Source organism: Coloeus monedula (assembly GCF_965178545.1).
Source record: "Coloeus monedula genome assembly, chromosome: 30".
In the NCBI taxonomy this organism is placed as follows: Eukaryota; Metazoa; Chordata; class Aves; order Passeriformes; family Corvidae; genus Coloeus; species Coloeus monedula.
In genome coordinates this window covers 1,951,706-1,974,260 of record NC_138810.1, presented here as the reverse complement: position 1 = coordinate 1,974,260, position 22,555 = coordinate 1,951,706, and the positions used below count along the sequence as shown (strand labels likewise).

The following is a 22,555-nucleotide window of genomic DNA, read 5'->3' as shown; positions in this document are numbered from 1 at the left end:
CTTAAAGTCACGTTCCACCCCCTCACCATAGGCAGGGACACTTTCCACTATCCCAGGTTGCTCCAAGCCCTGTCCAACCTGGCCTTGGACACTTCCAGGGATCCAGGGGCAGCCACAGCTTCTCTGGGCACCCTGTGCCAGGGCCTCACCACCCTCACAGGGAGGAACTTCTTCCCAATATCCCCAAATCTCCCCTGTTTTAGTTTAAAACCACTCCCGGGGAGGGGGGATCCCGCGTGCTGCGGCGCCCCCTGGCGGCCAAACCCAACCTATTCCCCCCCCACCCCCAGGTCCCCACGCCGCCCCCCGAGCCCCGCAGCCCCCCGGGCCCCGCCGCTACCCCGATGCGCCCCTGAGACACCCCCGGGCCCCACCGCGACATGTTCGACCCCGCGGGACCCCCGGCCGCCGGCTACAGCGAGCACTGCTGCCTGCACCCACCCCACGGACCGGCCCCCGCCGCCCCGGGACCACCAGGTGGGTCATGGTGTGGATTCCAGGCTCCCGATTCACCCCCCGAGGTCAGGGGTGTTCCGGGGGTCCCTCTCCCCCACCCGCCTCACCCATCCTCCCTCCTCCAGGACTTGATTTCCCCGTGTGCCATCAGCCCGGGCACCGTGGGTATGGGCTGGCACCAGGAGCCGAACACCCTGGTGATGGTGAGTCTGCGGTTTTGGGGGGCCATGGGGTGGGGGGGGATTCCACAGAGGAGTTAAGCATCTCTCCTGTTCTAAATCCGAAGCGAACTGGCACCCTCGGGGCACTCCTCCAGCCTCCAAACACCGTGTGGGTGTCCTTGGGGTGTCTCCAGCCCCACAGGACCATGCTGAGGGCAGTGCCCCCTGCTCTGCCCTCCCAGGCTCCCGGTTCTCCACACCCCGTGGTGCGGGAAAGCTGGGGAAGAAGCGGGCGCTGTCCATCTCCCCGCTGTCCGACTCCAGCATCGACCTGCAGACCGTGATCCGCACCTCTCCCAACTCCCTGGTCGCCTTCATCAACTCCCGCTGCGCCTCCGCCGGCGGCTCCTATGGGCACCTGTCCATCAGCACCATCAGGTGGGCACCTGGTGGGAGCCCGGCTGGGAGCTGAGTGCCCATTCCCACCTTGGAGAGCGCTGGGAGAGCCGGGAGCAGTGTGGGATGGTGGGGGAGGGCTGGTTGGGATCCCTGGCTCAGCAGACCCCAATCCTGTCTCCTGACGGTGTCACCTGCTCATCCCTCTGCTCTCTGCAGCCCATCCCTGGGGTACCAGAGTCCGCCTGGGCAGCAGAAGGGCCAAGGCCACCTGTACACGCCTCCCCCGGCTTGCAGCTCCCACGAGCTGCCCACGCGCCCAGGGCTGCTGCACCACCCACCCGCTCGTGGGGCCCTCAAACACTGCCAGGTACGGGGGGCATCCGTGTGAGGGGGGATCTGTGTGAGCCAGGAATCCATGTCAGAGGGGTTGCTGTGAGCTGGGGATCCGTGTGAGAGGAGATCTGTGTGAGAGGAGATCCATGTGAGAGGAGATCCGTGTGAGAGGGGATCTGTGTGAGGGGAGATCCGTGTGAGGGGAGATCCGTGTGAGAGGGGATCCGTGTGAGAGGGGATCCGTGTGAGAGGGGATCCGCGTGAGAGGGGATCTGTGTGAGAGGGGATCCGTGTGAGAGGGGTCCATGTGAGACACATCCATGTGAGCCTGGGTATCTGCGTGAGAGGGGATCCGTGTGAGACACATCCCTGTGAGCCGAGGATCCATGTGAGCCGGGGATCCGTGTGAGCCGGGGATCCATGTGAGAGGGGATCCATGTGAGCCAGGGATCCATGTGAGCCAGGGATCCGTGTGAGAGGGGATCCGTGTGAGAGGAGATCCGTGTGATAGGGGATCTGTGTGAGAAGGGAATCATGAGTGTGAGATGTATCCACGTGGGCCGGCCATCCCTGTAAACCATGTTCCATTGGCCATCTCCGTGTTCACTGCTTCCCGCTTTCCCTGCCCCAGCAGCAGCTGAAGCTGGAGTGGAGCCTGAGCAGCCCCCTGACTGCCAAATTCCCAGAGGAGCGATCTGAGGGCGACATCTCCAGCCCAGCGTCCACAGGCACCCAGGTACATCCCAGGCGATGAGACCCCCCCCCCCCTCCCTCACATCCCACACGCCCAGCACCGCTCCTGTGGGGTACCTGGGAGCGCTCACCTGTCCCTGCTCCCCCAGGACCCCTTGCTGGGCATGCTGGATGTTCGAGAAGAGCTGGAGAAGGAGGATGGGAAACCCGAGTGTGAGGCCGTGTATGAGACCAACTGCTACTGGGACGGCTGTGCCAAGGAATTCGACACTCAGGAGCAGCTGGTGCACGTGAGTCAGGGGCTGCCAAGGTGTTCCCACCCCAAAAGCTGCCGGGCAACATCCCCCTGGATCAGCCCATGATTCCTGCTCCCGGTTCCCAACCACCTGCGCTGGGATCTCACTGTGATGCTGGAAATTCCCTCCTGGGAAGGGAGGCATGTGCATACCCCAGTTCTCCTCAGCCACTGATGCTTCCAGACTCCCTCCTTTGCTCCAGATTTCCTTCTTCCAACTCTCCTGTATCCCCCTGACCATCCTTCAGATCACCTTGACCTCTCTATCTGCTCAGTTCTCCCAGAGGATCCCTCAAACATCCCTTGTATTCTCTGTCTCCTCCAAACACCATCTGACCCGTTCTCCCCCAGACTCTGGTGTCTCCACCTGCCATCCCAGTCCCTCCATGTCCCTTTCTGCCATCCCAGTCCTCTCCCAATCCCTCTACATCCCTTTCTCCCATGACATTCCCGTATCTCCCTGTCCCTTGTCCTCCTCCCCAAAGCCACCAGTGACGCTCCTCTCCCTCCTCAGCACATCAACAATGAGCACATCCATGGGGAGAAGAAGGAGTTCGTGTGCCACTGGGCAGCGTGCTCCCGGGAGCAGAGGCCCTTCAAGGCTCAGTACATGCTGGTGGTGCACATGCGGCGTCACACGGGCGAGAAACCTCACAAGTGCACGGTGCGATGCCAGAAATTCCTCAAAAATGCTCAGCGAGCTGAGAAAATGAGGAGGGACAGGGTAGAGCATGAGAGGGGGTGGTGGCAGCTGGAGGCCGCGGGGTCCGTGGTGTGGCAGAAGGGGGTGGGCAGCAGGTGGGTACAGCCGTGGGGTCGTGGAATCCTGGAATGTTTTGGGTTGGAGGGACCTTAAAGCTCATCCCATCCCACCCCCTGCCATGGCAGGGACACCTTCCACTATCCCAGCTTGCTCCAAGCCCCATCCAGCCTGGCCTTGGACACTTCCAGTGATCCAGGGGCAGCCGCAGCTGCTCTGGGCACCTTGTGCCTCAGCACCCTCACAGGGAGGAATTCCTTCCCAACATCCCATCTAACCCCAGAGTCACATCACCCCAGCGCTGTCCCGTGCTTTGGAACGTGTTCCTGAGTTCATGTCAGGATGGGGAGCTGGGTGCTGCTGTCCATCCCAGTTTAGGGATTCCCTGTGGGGACGCTCTGAGGGGATGCCATGGGCAGGGACACAACGACGTGGTGGCACAACACCAGGGTGAAGGGCAGGTGTGTTGGGAGGTGAGACACGTGTCCGTGCCACAGGTGTGGGATGTGGGGTGACGTGGTCCAGGGCCTGGTGACGCTGTGGGGTGACATGGTCCAGGGCCTGGTGACGCTGTGTGACGTGTCCCACCCTGCTCTGCTGCAGTTCGAGGGCTGTAACAAAGCCTATTCCCGCCTGGAGAACCTCAAGACGCACCTGCGCTCACACACGGGTGAGAAACCCTACGTGTGCGAGCACGAGGGCTGCAACAAGGCCTTCTCCAACGCCTCCGACCGTGCCAAGCACCAAAACCGCACCCACTCCAACGAGGTACAGCCCCGCCCAGGGCTCCCTGTGTGCTCCTGGATCAGTTCTGTCCTCTAAGAACGCCCCACATCCCTGCTTTTTGCACCTGTGTGCCCCAGCTCCTTCTTTCCCTGCTCTCCTTCATCACCACCATTCCCTCTGGGATCCTTTACCCCGCTCCTGGGGAGCTCCCTCCTTCCTCTGCCTTCCTGAGCACTCCCCAGCAGCCACCGTGCCCCTTCCAAGGGGATTCACCTGCTTTAATCCCACCCTCAGCTCTCTCTGGGAGAGGGGGACTTTACTTTTGGGGAGGGCGCTCTAGTTGGAGCTGACCCCCTCCCCTGCTCCGTGGTTTTCCCGGACAGAAGCCATACGTGTGCAAGATTCCCGGCTGCACCAAGCGCTACACGGACCCCAGCTCCCTGCGGAAGCACGTGAAGACCGTGCATGGCCCCGATGCCCACGTCACCAAGAAGCACCGAGGGGATGTGGGGCCGGGCCGGGCACTGCCCACCCCCAGTGCCCCCCCAGACATGAAACAGGAGAAGGACACCAACGGCCCCAGCGAGGCTCGGAAGGATGATGGGAAACTCCTGGTGCCTGACCTGGCCTTGGTGAGGAGCTGAGGGGATAATGGTGGAGGGAGGGAGGGAGGGGTTGGTGGTGGGGGATCATCCCCAGGTGATGAGACAAGAGAAAACAGCCTCAAGCTTAGGTTGGATATTAGGGAAAATTTCTTCATTCTTCATTTCTTCATCTCCACCCAAGGCAGTGGTGGAGTTACCATCCCTGGTGAAATGCCCAAAAAACGCCGGGATGTGGCACTTGGGGACGTGGTTTAGCGGTGAACACAGCAGTGTTGGGTTAATAGTTGGGTTGACTCAATGATCTCAGAGGCTTTTCCAATCTTCATGATGATTCCAAGCACATCCCGGATGCCTGACCCCTTTCCCTGGCCATGCTCTGGTTCTCCCCAGAAGCCTCAGCCCAGCCCGGGCGGGCAGTCGTCGTGCAGCAGTGACCACTCGCCCCTGGGCAGCACCACCAACAACGACAGCGGTGTGGAGATGGCAGGAAACGCCGGCGGCAGCTACGAGGACCTGTCCACGCTGGAGGACGTGGTGCCCGGCGAGCCCATGGGCACCTCGGGGCTCATGGCCCTCCACAAACTGGAAAACCTCCGCATCGACAAACTGAAGCAGCTGAGGAAACCGGCGGCTTCCAAGGGCCTGAACCTGCCACCCATCCCCGGAGCCGGTGAGATCGGGGTGGGGGTGTGGGGCCTGTCCCGTGGGAAGTGTGGGGAGAGGTCTGGTTGGCAGCCAGAGATTTCCGCGCCTTCCTGGCACTAGAGTTAGACCCCAAAATCTGGGGAAACCTTAGAGCCCCTTCCAGTGCCTAAAGGGGCTCCAGGAGAGCTGGAGAGGGCCTTTGGACAAGGGCCTGGAGTGACAGGACACAGGGAATGACTTCCCACTGCCAGAGGGCAGGTTTAAAGGGAATATTGAGAGGAAGAATTCCCTGTGAGGGTGGGGAGGTCCTGGCACAGGTTGCCCAGAGAAGCTGTGGCTGCCCCTGGATCCCTGGAAGTGTCCAAGGCCAGGTTGGAGCAACCTGGAATAGTGGGAAGTGTCCCTGCCCATGGCAGGGGTGGAACTGAGTGGTCTTTATGATCCCTCCCAACCCAAACCATTCCATGAGTCAATGATTTTTCCAACCTAAATGAGCTTCTGCCCATCTTTGTTGCCACCTGCTCCCTGTCCTCGCAGGCTCTAACCATGGAAGAACCACATCCCTGGCTCTGGACGTGGCTCCTCTCCCTGCTCTGACACCGTTGCCACGCTGTGTCCCAGGGTAACTCCTCCTTCTCTCCCTCAGGCCTGCCCGGGGAGGTGCCCGGGCTCCCAGTGCCACCCCCAGCCTCTCACCGGCGCATCGCGGAGCTGTCGGCAGCGGAACTGGGCCTGGTGGCCCTGGGCGAGCGCCGGAGCAGCGGCACCAGCACCGTCAGCTCCGCCTACACCGTCAGCCGCCGCTCGTCCCTGGTGTCCCCGTACCTGGCGGGGCCGTGCCCGGGCGGCGAGGCGGGAGCGATGCCCGGTGGGACGTGCCCAGCGGACGGCTACGATCCCATCTCTCCCGACGAGTCGCGACGCTCCAGCGACGCCGGCGTTTGTGGGGGGGGGCTGCCGGGGGTGGGCAGCCTCACCCCGGCACAGCGCTACCGCCTCAAGGCCAAATACGCCGCGGCCACGGGCGGCCCCCCCCCAACCCCACTGCCCAGCATGGAGCAGGCGGCCACAGGTGGCCACGGTGGCATGCCCGGGGGCTACCCCACGCCTGCCGGACCTCGCTGCGTTGCCAACGGCTTGTTGAGAAGGCACAGCTCCAATGAGCACCCCGGCTACCCGGGCAGCGTCCCTGCTCACCTGGTGCCCCGGCACGGCGTGCGACGGGCAAGTGACCCTGCACGGACGGTGGCCAAGCCTCCGGCCGTGCCCAGGGTGCAGCGGTTTAAGAGCGTGGGGAACGTGAGCGTGCCCGGTGTGGGCAGGACAGCGTTGCAGTCCCTGGGCAGTTCTGATGCCAACCTGCAGCGCCACGGCTTCTCCCCACGCCCCCCCAGCATCACTGAGAACGTCTTCCTGGAGAGCATGGGGGGCCCCGGCCCCGAGCCCGGCCTGCTGGAGATGGATCAGTACCTGAGCTATCCTGAGGAGAGCTTCCCGTGCCAGGGCACTGGCGTGGAGCTCCAGGATGGCATCTACGGTGCTCAGCGGACCATGGTGGGAACACATGGGGACATGGAGGAGGGGCTGCTGCAGCCCGAGTTCTCCCTCCCGCAGTGCCAGATGAACCAGCGCTTCCCCAGTTTGCCTGCTGGGAATGGGAATGGGGCTGTGCCGGCGCCCTGGGATGGGCCCCCCCAGGGCACGCTGGACATGAGCTCCCGGCAAAGTGTCAGTGCTGCAGCTCCCGCCATGTCCGGACCACACTGTCCCCATCAAAGCATCGAGTACCCCCATCCCAGTGCCTGTGGGCAGCATCCCAAACTGGTGAGCTCGTGCCAGGACGGTGGATTTCCCGGGGGGCACCGGTTTAACCGACTGCAGATCAAATCTGAGCAGCGATACCCAGCGCCGACCCCAGCACTCGCTCCCTGCCCCAGTGCCAAACTGGCCGGGCCACCACCGTCCCCTGCTGCCTTCAGCCACGCCATGGACATGGGGCCGGGTGGGTACCCTGCCGCGGGACCAGCAGCGGGCGGGTACATGGGCATGGCCAGCCCGGGCACCCGCAGAGCCCAGACCCCGACCCTGCAGACCAAAGAAGTGATGGTCCGGAACTACGTGGAGGCGCAGCAGGCGCTGATGTGGGGGGAGCAGCCCCCCTCCAAGGGGGGAGCGGCTGGCGTGGGGCTGGGCAGCGAGCCCAGGCAGTGCCAGGCCATGCCGGCCCCGCCGTACCTCAGCCCCAGGTACTGCGGTTACCAACCCAAACCGGACCATCTGCAGAGCCTGGCGGAGCCCCAGCACCTCCTGAGCCCCCCCTGCTTCAACCCCGAGATGGTCCCGCACCCTCCGGGTGGCCCAAAACCTCCGGGTCACCAAACTGGCCTGAGCTACCCAGGGGGCCTGGCACAGCCAGGGCACATCTACGATGGGGTGGACACCGGTGCCCGGCGCCTGCCACGCTTGCCCCCCACCCGGCCTGTGCCCGAGGGGCCCGGGAGCCTCCCCCTGTACTACCCAGGCCAGGGCCCCCATGGGCAGGGGGGCAAAGGTGGGCACAAGCTGCTGGGCCAGGGGGCAGCGAGCTGCGGGGGTGCCGGGCACTACGGCGGGGGCACAGAGGGACTCAAAGGCACCTCCTGTTACTACCTGGACTCGGGCGAGCAGGTGTCCAACAGCCTGGACTCACTGGACCTGGAGAACACGCACCTTGACTTCGCTGCCATTGTGGAGGACGTGGAGACCCCCACGGCGCTGCCCGGACCCCCCAGCCCGGCTGGGGGGCTCCTGCTGCCCTCATCTGGGGGTGCCAACATGGCAGTGGGGGACATGAGCTCCATGCTGAGCACGTTGGCAGGGGAGAGCCACTTCCTCAACTCGCTGTCCTAACGGGGGGTACCTGCCCTCAGGTGGGCACCTCTGTGGCCAGGGGGGCCCCAGCGTGGTGGGCAGAGGTGGGAATCATTCCCACACACAGGTTCGTGCCTGGGGGAAAGCGGGGAACACCCCTGGAGCCCCCCCCTTCTCCAGGCTCTGAGTGGCACCCTCGTTCCGGAGGGAGACGTTGCTGTGTCCCAGACACAGCCCCAACCCTCCAGGTGACCTCTGGGGTGGGGAACTGGTTTTACTGGGCCCTTATCCCAGTGCCTCAGAGCGCATCCCACCTGCCCTGCTCGGGACAAGGTGTCCCCCCGCAGCCTTAATGCCGAAACCAAAGAGCCCCGGCCACCATGGGGCCCCATCCCGGTGTTCCCACTGCCCCCCACCCCAAATCCCAGTCTGTCAGGACTGCAAGCGCCCCCAGCCTTGCTCCAGTCCCCAGAGATGGCGCGGGGGTTGCCTGTACATCGTGTTCACACCTGTCTGTCTGTCCCTCCTGTCTGTGCCACCGCCCCCAATTAAACCCTTTCTCAGGGGACTGTCACTGTGTGTTTGTCACCCCTGCGAGGGGCTCCCAGCTCGGTCTCATCCTGGGGAGAGGTGGACAGGACACCCCCTTGGTCCCCTGGGGCCGAGACTCCCTGGCAGCAGCTTCTGCTCCCTCCGGATCAGGGATCCGGAGCTGTTCCTGAGGCGTTGCTGTGACGCAGAGTGGTTAAAGAACAACTAGTGCTTCAAATAATGCTATTAATTATGCAAAAAAAAAAGGTTAAAACAATTCAATCATGCGAAAAATTACCTAAGATAACGTAATTAATCATGGAAAAGCTATCTTAAAGTAATGCAATTTGATATTCCTCTGTTCATGTGATTAATGATGCGAAAATTGCTTAAAATAATGCAATTAATGATGCCAAAATTCCGTGAAATTATGCAATTTTGTGTAATTTGCTAAAAGTAACACAATAATGCAAAAAAGTACTTAAAATAACACAATGATGTGAAAAAATGCTTTAAATGCAATAATGCAACATTTGCTTAAAATAATGCAATTATGTGTGCAAGATTTGTTCAAATAACGCAATTGTGCGTAATTTGCTTAAAATAATTCAATCAATGGTGCGTAAAAATGCTGAAAATAATGAAATAGTGCAAAAATTTGCTTAAAATAGCAAAATTAATGAGCAAATCCTGCATTAACGCTATCTTGCATACTTTGGTTAAAGTAACGCAATTAACCATGCCAAAAAATGCTTAAAATAACGCAATTCTAGAAATCAGGGTGTTTCCCCTCACACCCAGAGCCTCGTCACGCTGTAATTAACCCTTAATTAACACGCAATTAACACGTAATTAACCCGCGGCAGCGATCGGGCCGTGCCGGTGGCGCCCTCTGGCGGTGCCGGTAAGGAATGAGCGCGGCGCTCCCGGAGGTGCCGCCGGTCCCGCGATGCTCCGGGAGCACCGATCCCTCTCCGGACGGAGACTCCGTGGGCCTGGAGCTCTCCGGGATACCGGGCGTGCCCGTCGGTCCTCTGGACGTCGCGGGGTCCCGGGAAGGAGCGGGATCCCCGGGGATTCAGAGCCAGGGCTGAGCTCGTTCCTGCCTCCCTCGCCGGGGCGGTGACACCAGAGGGGACAGAGCTTGGATGCCACCGGACCCGCCAACCTCGGGGGCAGCCGGTGCCAGCTCTGGTGGCAGGAGGGAGGCCGGGACCCCCCTCGGCCCCAGGGCAGCACAGGGAACGCTCGATATTAAATACAGCTGGGGTCGTGGTTGGGAGAATAATAAATGGGCAATAAATAGCGATAAATAGTGGGGGGACAAGGCACAGGGACACACTGCAAAGGCACAGGGACACACCACGGCATCGTGCCGTGGTGCTGACAGCAGGAATAGGAATTGGGGGGCTCCCAGCCCCCCTGCTCTCCTCCATGCCCCGCACAGGATGCAGCAGGGTCTGGCAAAACCCCCACCACGGGGTCGGGGCCATCACAGCAGCTCCCCTCTGTCACTTCCCTGCTCGCTCCTTGTGTGACTCCGTCACCACTTGCTGCAAGAGGAGAATTTGGGGGTCAGTCCCATGGCAGGGTTGGGCCTCCTAGGCAGGGCACCCCCAATTCTCCCCGGCCCGGTTCTCACCTGCCCATCCCGTGTCTCGATGGTTTTGATGAGCACCATCCTCCGTGCCGGGCTCTCCGGGGGCTGGGGCTCCAGCACTGGGCACAGAGGGGCCATCAGCACCCCGTGCCCTCCCAGACACCATGGGCAGGAGCATAGGGACCCACCCACATCCACACAGGGTCTCTACCCCCAAGGAAAGACCCTCAGACATAGTGGGGGACCCCCAGCTTGTCGCTCACCTGAGCTTCTCATGCTGAAGGAGGTGGTGGGGTGCACTGGGATGGTGATCCTGGCAGGGAGAAGGGGATGAGGAGGGTCTGGGACTCCTGGACATTGCCAGTGACCCCAGCCCTGCCTCACCCCCAAGTCCATGACCCACATCCCAGCTCAGCTGGGGGTTTATGCCCACGGGCTGCCAGGCTGGCACCCGGAGCAGAGCTAGAGGCAGCTCCCCCACCACTTCACCAGCCCCTGGCCTTGTCTTTATCTCAGCTCCCATGGGAACCTCTTGTTTTCCTGTGGGAACAAGGCCTGGAGCTGCCTCCTCCCGAGAAAATCCCACAATAACCAGGGTGACTCAGCGTGGGGGACCTTCCCCCCCGGGCAGTGGGGAGATACCGTGTGCTGGGCTCCCCTCACCGGCTCTCCTCGCCCTCCAGCAGCTTGCGGTACGTGGCAATCTCGATGTCCAGGGCCATCTTGACGTTAAGCAGGTCCTGGTACTCGCGCAGGTGCCGCGCCATCTCCTCCTTCATCTGCTGGATCTCCTGCTCCAGCCTCCCCACCACATCCTGGTAGTTCCCGATCTCCTCCCCGAACTCATCCTCCATCTCCCGCATCTGCCGTTGCAGCGCCTCGTTCTGCACGGGAGAAGGGGCTGCGTGGGGCCGGGGTGGGATCTGGTCCCTGCACCCCCCCAGACACTCCCTGGCTCTCACCATGCCCTTCAGCCCATCCACCTCACAGGTCAGGCTCTGGATCTGCCGCCGGGACTCGTTCATCTCCTGCTTGGCCAGCCGCAGCGCCTCGTGGTTACGGTTTGCTGCATCCGAGAGGTCGGCAAACTGCGAGGGCCCCGTGAGTCAGAGCTCAGGGATGGCTCAGCCACCCCAAAACCCCTCCCAGCCCCGGGTACCTTTGATTTGTACCACTCCTCGGCTTCCTGCAGGTTCTTGACAGCGATACTCTCGTACTGAGTGCGGATCTCACGCAGCGCAGCCGTCAGCTCCGGCTTGCAGACCTCCACCTCGGCCAGCCCCACCGGGCTCGGGGCACTCACCTCCAGGTCCCGCAGCTCCTGCGTGGGCGCGTGGGCATCACGTCGTGGCACAAGGACCCGACCTGCTCCCCCTCGCCCCATCCCACCCTGGCACCCACTTCCTCGTGCAGCTTCTTGAGGAAGCCGATCTCGTCCATCAGCAGCTCGACCTTGCGCTCCAGCTCCAGGCGGGACAGCGTGGCGTGGTCCACGTCCTGTGGGAGATGCCGGGATGAGCTGCAGGGCAGCGTGGAGGGGATGGGAAGACCCTGGAGCCTCCCCAGGGAGGTGGAGGATGAGGATTCGGTACTGCGTGGGGAGACAGGCCCCCCAGTCCTCTCACCTTACGGAACAACACCAGACTCTTCTCGGCATCCTCACGCTTCTGCGTCTCGTCCTCCAGCCTAGAGACAGCAAGGGATGAGAGGGAGGTGGGGGCGGGGGTGCAGACCCCCCCTCCTGCCTCCTGTTGCAGCCCCCTCCACACACAGCGGAGGCAAACGGGGTTGGAGTGACCCCCGGTGCTCGCACCAATCTTCTCCCAGCGCCCCCACCCGTGCCCTGCCCCTCCCAGTGCCCCGCCCTTCCGCAGAGCCCACATCTCCCAGTACCTCCCAGTGTCCTCCGTGCATCCCGGGTGCCTTCCCCAGTGTCTGCTGAGAGTGTCCCTTCCCGGGGGTTCTCTTCCCAGTACACCCGGGACATTCACCAGTCCCTACCCCGACTTAGCCGGGGCTCCCCCGTTCCCATCCCGCTGCATCCTCCAGTCCCCATCCTGGTGCGAGTCCCATCCCATCCCTCATGCCAGCGGATACCCCAGTTCCTCTCTGGCACATCCCCCAGTCCCCATCCCACACATAACTCATCCCGACGCATCCCCGGTTCTCTTCGCAGTTCATCCCTCATCGCAGTTCATCCCTCATCGCAGTTCATCCCTCATCCCGGTGCTTTCCCCGGTTCCCGGTACATCCTCCCGTCCCCACCCCGGTGCATCCGTCATCCCGGCGCATCCCCAGTCCCCATCCCGCTGCCTCCCCCGGTCCCACCGCCGGCCCACCGCTGCCGTAGGGCCGCCAGGTCGGTGGCGAGCCCATCCCGCTCAGCCTGGAGCCGGTCCCGGTCGCGGCCGAGGCGCTGCAGCCGCTCCCGCAGCCCCCGCAGCTCCCCCTGCACCAGCCCGGTGCGGGGCCCGGTGGCGGCGGTGGCGCGGCCCAGGGCGGCGCGGAGGGTCCCGTTCTGCCGCTCCAGCGCCCGCACCCGCTCCAGGAAAGCGGCGAAACGATCGTTCAGCGCAGCCAGTTCCTCCCGCTCCGCTCCCCGCGCTGCCGCCGCCGCCGCCAGCCGCCCTGGGGCCACGGTGAGGGGCGGCGGCGTCCCGGGGTCGCGGTCACGGCGGCTCATGGTTGCACCGGGAGGGCGGCGGCTGCCGGTATCGGCTGTTTATAGCGGACAGCAGCTCCGCCCCGCCGGGGGGACCCGGGGATACGGGACAGAGAGAGGGGAGGGGTCTCCCGGCCGGGGGGAGGACCAGGGGCTGCGGATGTCCCCTCGGAGGGGCGGGGAAAGGGGCTGGAGGTGATCGGGGCACCCCTCGGGATGAGGAGCAGGGGCTGCAGGACGTAGGGCTGCAGGCATTCCCCTTCAGGGGGCTCGGGGACCCCCTGGGGATGCAGGGCGGGGGGCTGGTGGGTTCCCCCTCGGCGGTGCAGGCAGAGGAGCCCAGTAGCACCAGGGGCAGGGGGGAGAGGGGCCGAGGGTGCCCGGGGGACACAGGACCCCCCTACTCGGTCAGACCCCCTTATGGGGTCCCCCCAGGTAGCGTGGGGGTACAGCCCCCCCAGCCGGGATGCAGAGAGGGACCGGGGACTGCAGGGGTCAGGGAGAGCACCCATCTGAGCTGGGTCCCGTTCTGCCCGGGCTGCTCGGCTCCCAGGGAGGGGGGACCCTGTCATCCACCCCGCTCCTTTTCTGTCGGGGCCGCCGTGACTCGGCTCTGCGGGAGCTGCCATGCGCGGGGCAGCGCTGGACCGTGGGCTCTGCAACCCCGCCTCGCCCCCCCTTTCCGGGCAGCTAGTGCGGCACTTACGGGAAGGAGTCGGTGCCCTGCCCACAGGCTGTGGGGAGGGTCCCCCCCGCCCAGGACCCCTTCCCAGCTCTGCAGAGAAACGAGAGCGGCTCCGTGCCAGCAGCAGTGTAACACCACGTCCAGCCCGTCTGCACCAGGGCTGGGTCCCACCCAGACACTGGGAGCTCTCAGGGGTCTCCCCCCCACCTGGTGACCCCAGGGCCAGCAGAATGGTGAGAAGGACACGACCCCCCCCACTACTGCAGACAGCCCAGCAGGGCACTGCCAACTCATAGCACAGGACCCAGACAGGGACCCCGACCCCACACAACCCCCCAGGCTCTTCCAGCACAGCCCCCGTGCCAGCTGGCAGCAGTGCCGGGCAATCAGCCCAGCTGAGGCCCCCCCCTCCCCGGGACGTCCCCCCAGGTCACCACAAGGCAGATTGTCCCAGCACAATGAACGAGGCAGCAGTGGAAAGAGCCATTTTAATGAACAGCACCACAGTGTAACACAAGAGACAAGGCACTAGTATTCCTCCCCCTCCTCATCGCCCTCCATGCTGTCGGCCCCCACCTCCTCATAATCCTTCTCCAGGGCAGCCATATCCTCACGGGCCTCCGAGAACTCCCCCTCCTCCATGCCCTCCCCCACGTACCAGTGCACGAACGCCCGCTTCGCGTACATCAGGTCAAACTTGTGGTCCAGGCGGGCCCAGGCCTCGGCGATGGCCGTGGTGTTGCTCAGCATGCACACGGCGCGCTGCACCTTGGCCAGGTCTCCCCCGGGCACCACCGTGGGTGGCTGGTAGTTGATGCCCACCTTGAAACCAGTGGGGCACCAGTCCACAAACTGGATGGTGCGCTTGGTCTTGATGGTGGCGATGGCGGCGTTGACATCCTTGGGCACCACGTCCCCGCGGTACAGCAGGCAGCACGCCATGTACTTGCCGTGCCGCGGGTCACACTTGACCATCTGGTTGGCCGGCTCGAAGCAGGCGTTGGTGATCTCGGCCACCGTCAGCTGCTCGTGATAAGCCTTCTCAGCAGAGATGACAGGGGCATAGGTGGCCAGCGGGAAGTGGATGCGGGGGTACGGCACCAGGTTGGTCTGGAATTCTGTCAGGTCGACGTTCAGGGCTCCGTCAAAGCGCAGGGAGGCCGTGATGGAGGACACAATCTGGCTGATGAGGCGGTTCAGGTTGGTGTAGGTGGGACGCTCGATGTCCAGGTTGCGGCGGCAGATGTCGTAGATGGCCTCGTTGTCCACCATGAAGGCACAGTCGGAGTGCTCCAGGGTGGTGTGGGTGGTGAGGATGGAGTTGTAGGGCTCCACCACGGCCGTGGAGACCTGCGGGGCTGGGTAGATGGAGAACTCCAGCTTGGACTTCTTGCCGTAGTCGACAGAGAGCCGCTCCATCAGCAGGGAGGTGAAGCCAGAGCCGGTGCCACCGCCAAAGCTGTGGAACACCAGGAAGCCCTGCAGCCCTGTGCACTGGTCAGCCTGCAAGGAGGGAAGAGGAAAACAAGACCAAACTGTCAGAAATGCTGAACTTCAGCTGCTACTGACTTACCCAGGAAGGTACAAATTCCTCACAGGGCAGCAAATATTTGTCCCAAGATCTCAGGCCCCATGATTGAGTATGACCAGGTCCAGGGAAAGGGACCCCTGCCTGCAGGGATTTGGGGACACTCAGTAGAGACAAGTTTATTCCAGGCAGCAGAAGTTGCTCCTCTGTGTGCCCACATGAGGACATTATCAGGGTGTTCCAGCAGCAGAGCAGAAACTACCAGGGTGGGAGACAAGGCAGCCCTGGCCTTACATGTTGGACACTGACTCACGGTGGATCTCCCAGCTCCTGGGAGACACCCCAGCAGGCTCTGGGTCAACCCAGAGTCAACCATGGCTTCACCCCCTCTTTTTCCAAGAGGGTGCAGCAGGAGCTTCTCCCACAGGAGCCCACGGGCAGCCAGCTCAGCCTTTGATGTGCCAGGAGCTCCCCGAGCAGAGCCGACAGCACAGCAGGTCCGGCCACCCCGGCGCCAGCCCCAGCGTGGGAACAAGAGGTTCAAAGAGCCTGGGCAGCCACACCAGTCAAACCAGTGCTGCACCAGCACACAAACCATCTGTCCTGCCTCCCTCTGCCCTGGCCATGGGGCTTCCCACCCTCCTCTCCTTGGCAAGGCTCAGCATTGGGCTGGGATAGGGGCAGCAGGTCCCTCCTGGGACAGCTCCACCCTCTGCCCCAAAGGGCTGATGGGCTGAGAAGGACCTGCCCAGGGACACCTGGGGCTTCCCTTTGTCCCCACATCCCCCGCGGGGATGGACCCACCCCACGAGACCCCACAGGACACTCACCAGCTTGCGAATACGGTCAAGGACCAGGTCGATGATCTCCTTGCCGATGGTGTAGTGCCCGCGGGCGTAGTTGTTGGCCGCATCCTCCTTGCCCGTGATCAGCTGCTCGGGGTGGAAGAGCTGCCGGTACGTCCCCGTGCGCACCTCGTCTGCGGGGAGAGTCCCGGGCCCCGTTAGCACCCAGCGCCCGCTCCCCGCGCCCGCCCCGCCGGCCGCCCCCCGTGCGCTCACCGATCACCGTGGGCTCCAGGTCCACAAAGACGGCCCGGGGCACGTGCTTGCCGGCGCCCGTCTCGCTGAAGAAGGTGTTGAAGGAGTCGTCCCCCCCGCCGATGGTCTTGTCGCTGGGCATCTGCCCATCGGGCTGGATGCCGTGCTCCAGGCAGTACAGCTCCCAGCAGGCATTGCCGATCTGCACGCCCGCTTGGCCCACGTGGATGGAGATGCACTCGCGCTGCGGGGGCACACGGCACCGGCTCACCCCTTTTGTCCCACCTCAGCCCCCACCGGACTGGCACCGAGCTGGGAAGGGTCCCTCCCCAAGGCTGGATGGGGCCAGATCCTGCCCAGACCCCATTGCAGGGAGTGCTCAGTTCTGGGGGTCACATCCTGTCCCTCCCCACCGGGACGTGAGACCTTCCCCATAGAGGGACGGAGCGGTAACGCTGTGGGGGGACAAGCTCAGCCCCTCCCCCCAAACCCCGGTTGTGCCCTGGCTCGCGCAGGGCTGACCCAGCATCATCCCAAACTCCTGCTGGAGACACCCAGGAGCTGAGGAGGGAAGTATGGAGCGACCCCCGTGTTTGGGGACAGACTGGAGCTACCAGTGTGCACAGCTCTAGGGGTACCAGGGACACAGGGGGTGCTCAGCTCTGGGAGTCCCATCCTCGCCCCCCAGGGAGGTGGGACCCTGCACCGGTTGGCGCCATTCATGCCACCACCCCTCTGCCAGCCGGGAATTGGGATTCCCCAGGGTTATTCCCGGTCCCCACCATTCCCAGTCCCCTCTACCCACGGATCACACAGGGACAGGGACACTCCAGCCCCCTCCCCAGGGTGCTGCCCATCACTTCCCCGTTCGGGGGCAGCCCTAGACGTCACGGAATGTGGAGCCTCTCTCTTCTCCACCAGCCCCTTGCACAACCCCAGACTGTCCCGGTGCCGTCGCAGCCCTGAACCGCGGTTCTGGGCGCCCGGCAGGCAGCCAGCTCCATCCGGGACAAAAGCAAACTCCGGTCACCGCGAGGACTTTCCCCGCGGCAGCCGCTCCTGGTTGTGCCCGGGCCATGCTGAGAGCGTGGGATCTGCCCCTCCGCCATCGCCCCACGCCGCCATGACTCACTCCCACGCGTGTCCCGGCGAGCAGAGCCGGGAGAGGGTGGCACGGGGGTTTCCCTCGGCGCTCCCACAGCCCCTCGCGGGATGTTACTCTCTCGTGGGGGGCTGTGGGGATGTGTTCACGACCCGCGTGGGAGCCCAGGACACACAGTGCCAGTTGGCGTGTCCCCACGCATCTGGCAGGGAGCCCAGGGGGGATCGGCACAGCCCGAGGGTGGAAGCACCTCGGGCAGCGACCCCCGGCTGGGGGAACTCCACGGCTGCGGGGGACACACGCACCCCCACCTCAGGTCCTGCCCGGGACGAGCAAGAACTCGGCAACCCCACGGGGCGTCCTGAACACGCGAGGAGCTCCCAGCCCCTCCAGACCACAGCCCCACGTGCTGCTGGGGACATGGGGGGGACCCAGCACGCCCCCACCTCTCAGCCCCCCCGCGCTGCTCTGGGGGTCCCGCACTCCCAGGGGGTCCCAGCCCACGCGGTACCCCCTCACGACCCCACCACGCCCCCACCCCTCACCATGGCCGCTCGCTGCCCGAACCGTTACGAAGCCGTCGAGGAGGGAGGCGGGGGTCGCCCCGTAGGGCCCCCGAGATATACCCCGGGGGGCGGGGCTTGCTGGGGGCGGGGAAAGGGGGAGGAGCCTGTGAGGCTTTGCCCCGCCCCTCCGGGGCCACGCGGCGCCCTGGCCACGCCCTCCCCGCCCCGCCTCGACTCTGATTGGCCGGTTCGAAAGTCGGCGAGGGTGGGTGGGCGGTGACGTCAGCGGAGTGGAATGTGGTGGGCGGGAGGCGGGGTGGGGGCGGGGAATGGGGCGTGGTCAGTGTGGAATGGGCGTGGTTAAGGGTGGGGAAAGAGGCGGGGACAGAGGGACGGAGGGTTGGGGGTCCCGAGGGTTGGGGGGGGCTCTGGACGGGCAGACAGGGGGCGATTGTGGGGCTCAGAAGGGTCGGAGGGTATTAGCGGCAGCGGGCTCGGGGGAATATTGGGGTGAGGGGGCTTATGGGGGGCTTTACGAAGGGCTTTAGAGGCGGGGGACTTTGCGGTATTGTGGCGGGGGGCTCAGTCGGCGGCAGGAGGGGTCTTTGAATCCCCCGGCCGCAGCCTCAGGTGCTGCATCTGCCCAGGGAGCGCCCCGGCCCCGCCTGGGCTGGAGGCCTCAGGGGTCCGGTAATCCCTCTGCGCACTCTCGTCCCCATCCCGGTCTCGTTCCCGTGGGAAGCCCCGCGGGCTCCCGTCGCGCCGGCTCCTGTGCCCGCCGCCGCCCTGTTCCCTGCCAGCCCCGGGGCTGCTCCCCGGGGGAACCCACGTGGGGCAGTTCCTGTGGGGCAGGACGGACGGGGCCGGGAGAGCATCCCACGCCCACCCCCGGGGTGCAGTGCCCTGTCCCACCCTGCCTCCCCCACTCTGGGTTGGTTTGAAGAGAGTGGGAGTCGCGTTCCAAAGGCCAGAGGGGGGTTTGGGACAGCATGGGGACATGAGGTCGGCCCCCGAGACAGTCCACGGGCACCGTGATGTCCCGCCAATCCCTGGGCACCCCCATATCCCCTCACATCCTGGGCACCTCAGTGTCCCCCCCGCCCCTGAGCACCCTCAGTGTCCCCTCACATCCTGGGCACCTCAGTGTCCCCCCCCGCCCCTGAGCACCCTCAGCGTCTCCCCCACTCACTGAGCACCCCCAAGGTCCCCTCACACCCTGGGTACCTCAGCATGTCCCCCCCTTCCCTGGGTACCTCGATGTCCCCCCCACTTCCTGGGCACTCTGTGTCCCCTCACACCCTGGGCACCTCAGCGTCCCTCCCCTGCCTGAGCACCCCGGTGTCTCCCTGGGCACATCCTCGGTGCTGCCACACGCCCAGGGCCGGGGTGGCCGCCGTCCCAGCAATGCCCTCTCTTGATCCCCCGATGCCACCAGAGCCCTCCGAGACCCCACCACGCCCGGTTCCGGGGCCCTGCTGGGGGTCAGGGGATGCTTTAGGGGGGCCGGGCCGAGCGCGCACCCCCCCGACAGTAGGGTCTCTCCCACCTCACCCCCACCCCTCCGCCGCCCCGCTCCTTTATTCCCGGCTTTGCCGCATTGCGGAACAGCCCCGCACGCAGGCGGTGCCGCAGCCCCCTCCCCACGGGCAGCGCGCCCGCAGCCCCCCGCACCCCACGGCTGCCCCCCTGCGCCTTCCCCTGCCCCCCGCAGTGCCTCCCCTCCCGGGGCTGAGTCTCCCTTTTGTTGTGGCTCCCGCAGAGCCGGGAGGGAGCGGGAGGGGTTGCGGAGGGGGGCGGGAGGGGGCATCCGGACACCCAGGCTGCGGGAACACCGGTGACACCGCCCTGCTTCCTGCCACAGGGAATGCGGTCACCCCGCTGCCCCCAGTGCTGGGGTTGGAGGGTCTTTCCCTCTGCCCTCCGAGTGGGGCGGGGGCGCGGGCAGGGATGGGTGCCACCCCTCCGCGGGTCCAGCCCCCCCGTGCCACCCTGGGTCAGCAGAGAGGCGGCGGAGCCCCCTCCACCACACCACGGCCTCATCCGGCACCCCGGAGAGGAGCGTCCCCCCCACCACCTCCCCCCGCCCCCCGAGCTGCCCTGTCTCTCCATCTGAATGAACCTGTCACATCGATGGTGGCAGCAGACGGACAGACAGACAGACAGAGCTGGGTTCTGCGGGAAAACAGGCTAAATTTAGCAGCAGCCTGTGTCTGGGATGTCAGCCCTGAGCCATGGCAGCCCCTGATGGGGCTGAGACCCGTCGATCCCTTGGGATGGCGTGTCCCGGTCATGGGGTTCGAGGTCACCAATTTGGGATGCCCAGGAAGGGCCCAGACTGGGGGAGGCTGGGAATCTCGGCTGTGCCACGGGCAGGAGTCCAGCAGCCAGGAAATCAGCCCACGCAGGATGAGATGCCAGCTCTGAGAACCCCCGAGTTGCCCAGCCCGGGTGAGGGCAGCCATGGGGACTCTGTGCAGACAGGGGGGACCCCGGGGGGGTCCAGGGTCTGTCCCACCCAGTGGCACCAGAGCAGTGGACATGGCAGAGGGGGACAGCAACCGTCACCAGGAGCCACCGCGTTGCTACCAACAATCAACAGAGCACAGACGAATGGGAAGGACAGGGTGGGGGGGGCTGGGAGCTGTGCCAGACCCCCCCACACCAGCACACACTAGGGCTGGATATTGGGGGGGCTCAGGGCTGGTGACCTCCATGGCAGGGTGGGCACTGGGGGACCCCAGGGCCTTTGTACCCCCCCTTGGCACAGCACAGGGATCAGGCACTGGGGGTCCAGGGGATGGTGCCCCACCCCCAGCACAGCAGGGTCAGGCACTGGGGGTCCCAAGGATGGTGCCTCACCCACAGCAGAGCAGGGTGAGGCAGTGAGGGTCCCAGGGATGGTGTCCCCACTGTGACAATAAGGCCAGGCGGTGGTGGGAACCCAGCCTTCTCTGCCAGCAACCCCCCGCCCACCAGGCCCCGGGATGGATGTTGGGGAAGGGGGATGTGAGGGGGGTCCCAGCCCATTTCCTAGCAACCGGTCTCCTAGCAACCCCACCAGTTGCCTGGCAGCGGTCGGTGCAGGACGTGTGGTCGCCCATATCTGAGGAGATGGGAGGGGGCAGGGGGGCACCGGTGGGACTGCAGCACCCAGTGCCCCTCACCCTACAGCCCACATCACCCACTGGGGCTGAGTCATGCCCCGCCCTATGAGGCACCCCCTGCCCACAGCTCAGGGCAATAGGATGGGTGGGGACCCTCCTTAGCTTGGAGAGCAGTCCCCGAGTCAGGGGGCTGCTGTGAGCTCCCAAAAGCCCTAGCCTTGGGGACACAATGGGGACACCCTGACAGACCCCACACTGGTGTCGAGCACTTGGGATTGTAGGGAGACAAAGGAAGGAGGCATTTCCTATGCATGGATAGACCTACAGTGGGGTGAGGGCTGGGGGCTGAACTGCTTTGGGGTGAAGGTGCCTCGAAACACCCATTTGCCATGGGGACCAGCCTGGTGGGAGCCAAATCTCTTGTTTTTTCTCCACTCAGCAAAGCCGGGGCCACCTGGTCCTTTGTTCTGGTGGGCGATGCCCAAATCCCATCCCCTCTTTGTCTGCAGCCCTGCACCTCCAGCAGCACCCCAAAAACAGGGCGCCAGCAGCGGCATGGGGCTGGCAGTGGGGACATGGAGCTGGCAGTGGGGACATGGGGATGGTGGTGGGGACATGAGGTTGGCAGCAGGGACATGGGAACCTTGGATCTGCCCAGAAATCTGCATAATGTGGGAAACACCAGAAGACAAAAAGTGATTTCTCAGCAGGGGGAATGTCTTGGCAGCTCCACCTGCAGCAGCTGGGGCCGTGCATGTGGTGTGGGGTGACTCCTCCGAAGGGACTGAGCCCCCCAGCCCCTCCTGCCTTGGGGAGACAACCCCCAGCGTCTCTGGGCTTTGCAGGAACAAACAGGAGAGGGAAGCCCCCCAGGACGGAGACACCCCAGGGCTGTGGGGCTGGTGGCTCGAGGGGGCTGCGCAGCGGCTGCAGCAGATGGAAGGGTGGCCAGGGGACGCGTGTCCCAGTGTCCCAGCTGCATCCCAACCACCAGCTGCCGCACAGCAGCTGCCGCTTGGTCTGAGCCCCCAGCCCAAAACTGCCCTGGGGGCTTTTGTCCCGTGTCCTCCCACTGTCCCTCACCCCCCGGCCGTGCTCGTCCCCAGCTGCCCGGGGGGATGACTCTTTGTCCCCCCGGCTGGGCCCCGCAGCGCTGGTTCCCACTGCCCGAGCAGACAAAGAGGCGCTGGAAGGGCTGGGCACGGCAGGGAAAGGGCCGGGATAGGCACAGGGCCATGGCAGGGACGACGTGGCTGACAACCAGGGCACTGTGGCACGGCCAGGGATGGGGACATCGTCCCTGGGCATGGGGACAGGGGTTTGGCCAGGGATGAGAGCAGTGTCCCTGAGGATGGGGACCAGGGCGTGGCTCACTGGGAATGGGGTCCGGAGTGTGACAAGGGATGGGAACACCAGGATGGCTGGGGACAGGGACTAGGGTGTGGCCGAGGATAACTGGGAGCTGGGGCAGTGACCAGACAAGGGGAGGGCTGCACCACCGGGGATGGGGACCAGGGCGTGGTCCTACGCAGTGTAACGGGAGCCCCGGGACCAAGAGACCCTTTCCGGGCAGTGGGGGAACGGGATCGGGAAGAACGGCGGGATTTGGGGGATAGAGGCCGCGGGGGGATGGGGACCGTGGGATGGGGACCCGAGCGTGACCGCTGGCTCAGCCAAGACCGGGGACCGGGGCGTGGCAGGGACGGTGCCAAGGACACAGCCGGGGCCCCTCCGGCGGCGGGGCCGGGCCGTGGCCGCCGCAGCCCCCGGGCCCCCCTCCCGCACCGCCCGGCCTTTGTCTGCGGCTGCGGGGGGGCATTACCTCATTCCGGGCGACCAATGGCCTCCGCCGCCGCCGGCCCCGCCGCCCCCCC

General features: G+C 64.8%; 3 protein-coding genes across 3 annotated transcripts; 1 reads left to right on the top strand and 2 right to left on the bottom strand.

Moving 5' to 3' along the window:
- Positions 1–380: 380 nt before the first annotated feature.
- On the top strand, positions 381–7,962 carry GLI1 (GLI family zinc finger 1; the record flags this gene model as incomplete). Its single annotated transcript, XM_082298962.1, has 11 exons — positions 381–477; positions 582–659; positions 860–1,055; positions 1,233–1,383; positions 1,984–2,085; positions 2,192–2,332; positions 2,852–3,001; positions 3,701–3,865; positions 4,207–4,455; positions 4,819–5,098; positions 5,720–7,962. 11 exons carry the CDS (start codon positions 381–383, stop codon positions 7,960–7,962), a joined length of 3,852 nt encoding a protein of 1,283 aa, XP_082155088.1.
- Positions 7,963–9,965: 2,003 nt separating this feature from the next.
- Positions 9,966–12,737, bottom strand: PRPH (peripherin; the record flags this gene model as incomplete). Its single annotated transcript, XM_082298977.1, has 9 exons — positions 9,966–10,007; positions 10,097–10,173; positions 10,318–10,367; positions 10,718–10,938; positions 11,017–11,142; positions 11,214–11,375; positions 11,456–11,551; positions 11,680–11,740; positions 12,394–12,737. 9 exons carry the CDS (start codon positions 12,735–12,737, stop codon positions 9,966–9,968), a joined length of 1,179 nt encoding a protein of 392 aa, XP_082155103.1.
- Positions 12,738–13,929: 1,192 nt separating this feature from the next.
- LOC309583318 (tubulin alpha-1C chain) lies at positions 13,930–16,219 on the bottom strand (the record flags this gene model as incomplete). Its single annotated transcript, XM_082298950.1, has 3 exons — positions 15,991–16,219; positions 15,760–15,908; positions 13,930–14,904 (listed from the first exon to the last, which is right to left on the bottom strand). The coding sequence occupies exons 1-3, from the start codon at positions 16,109–16,111 to the stop codon at positions 13,930–13,932; spliced, it is 1,245 nt and encodes a 414-aa protein (XP_082155076.1). The 5' UTR covers positions 16,112–16,219.
- Between the last annotated feature and the right edge of the window lie 6,336 nt (positions 16,220–22,555).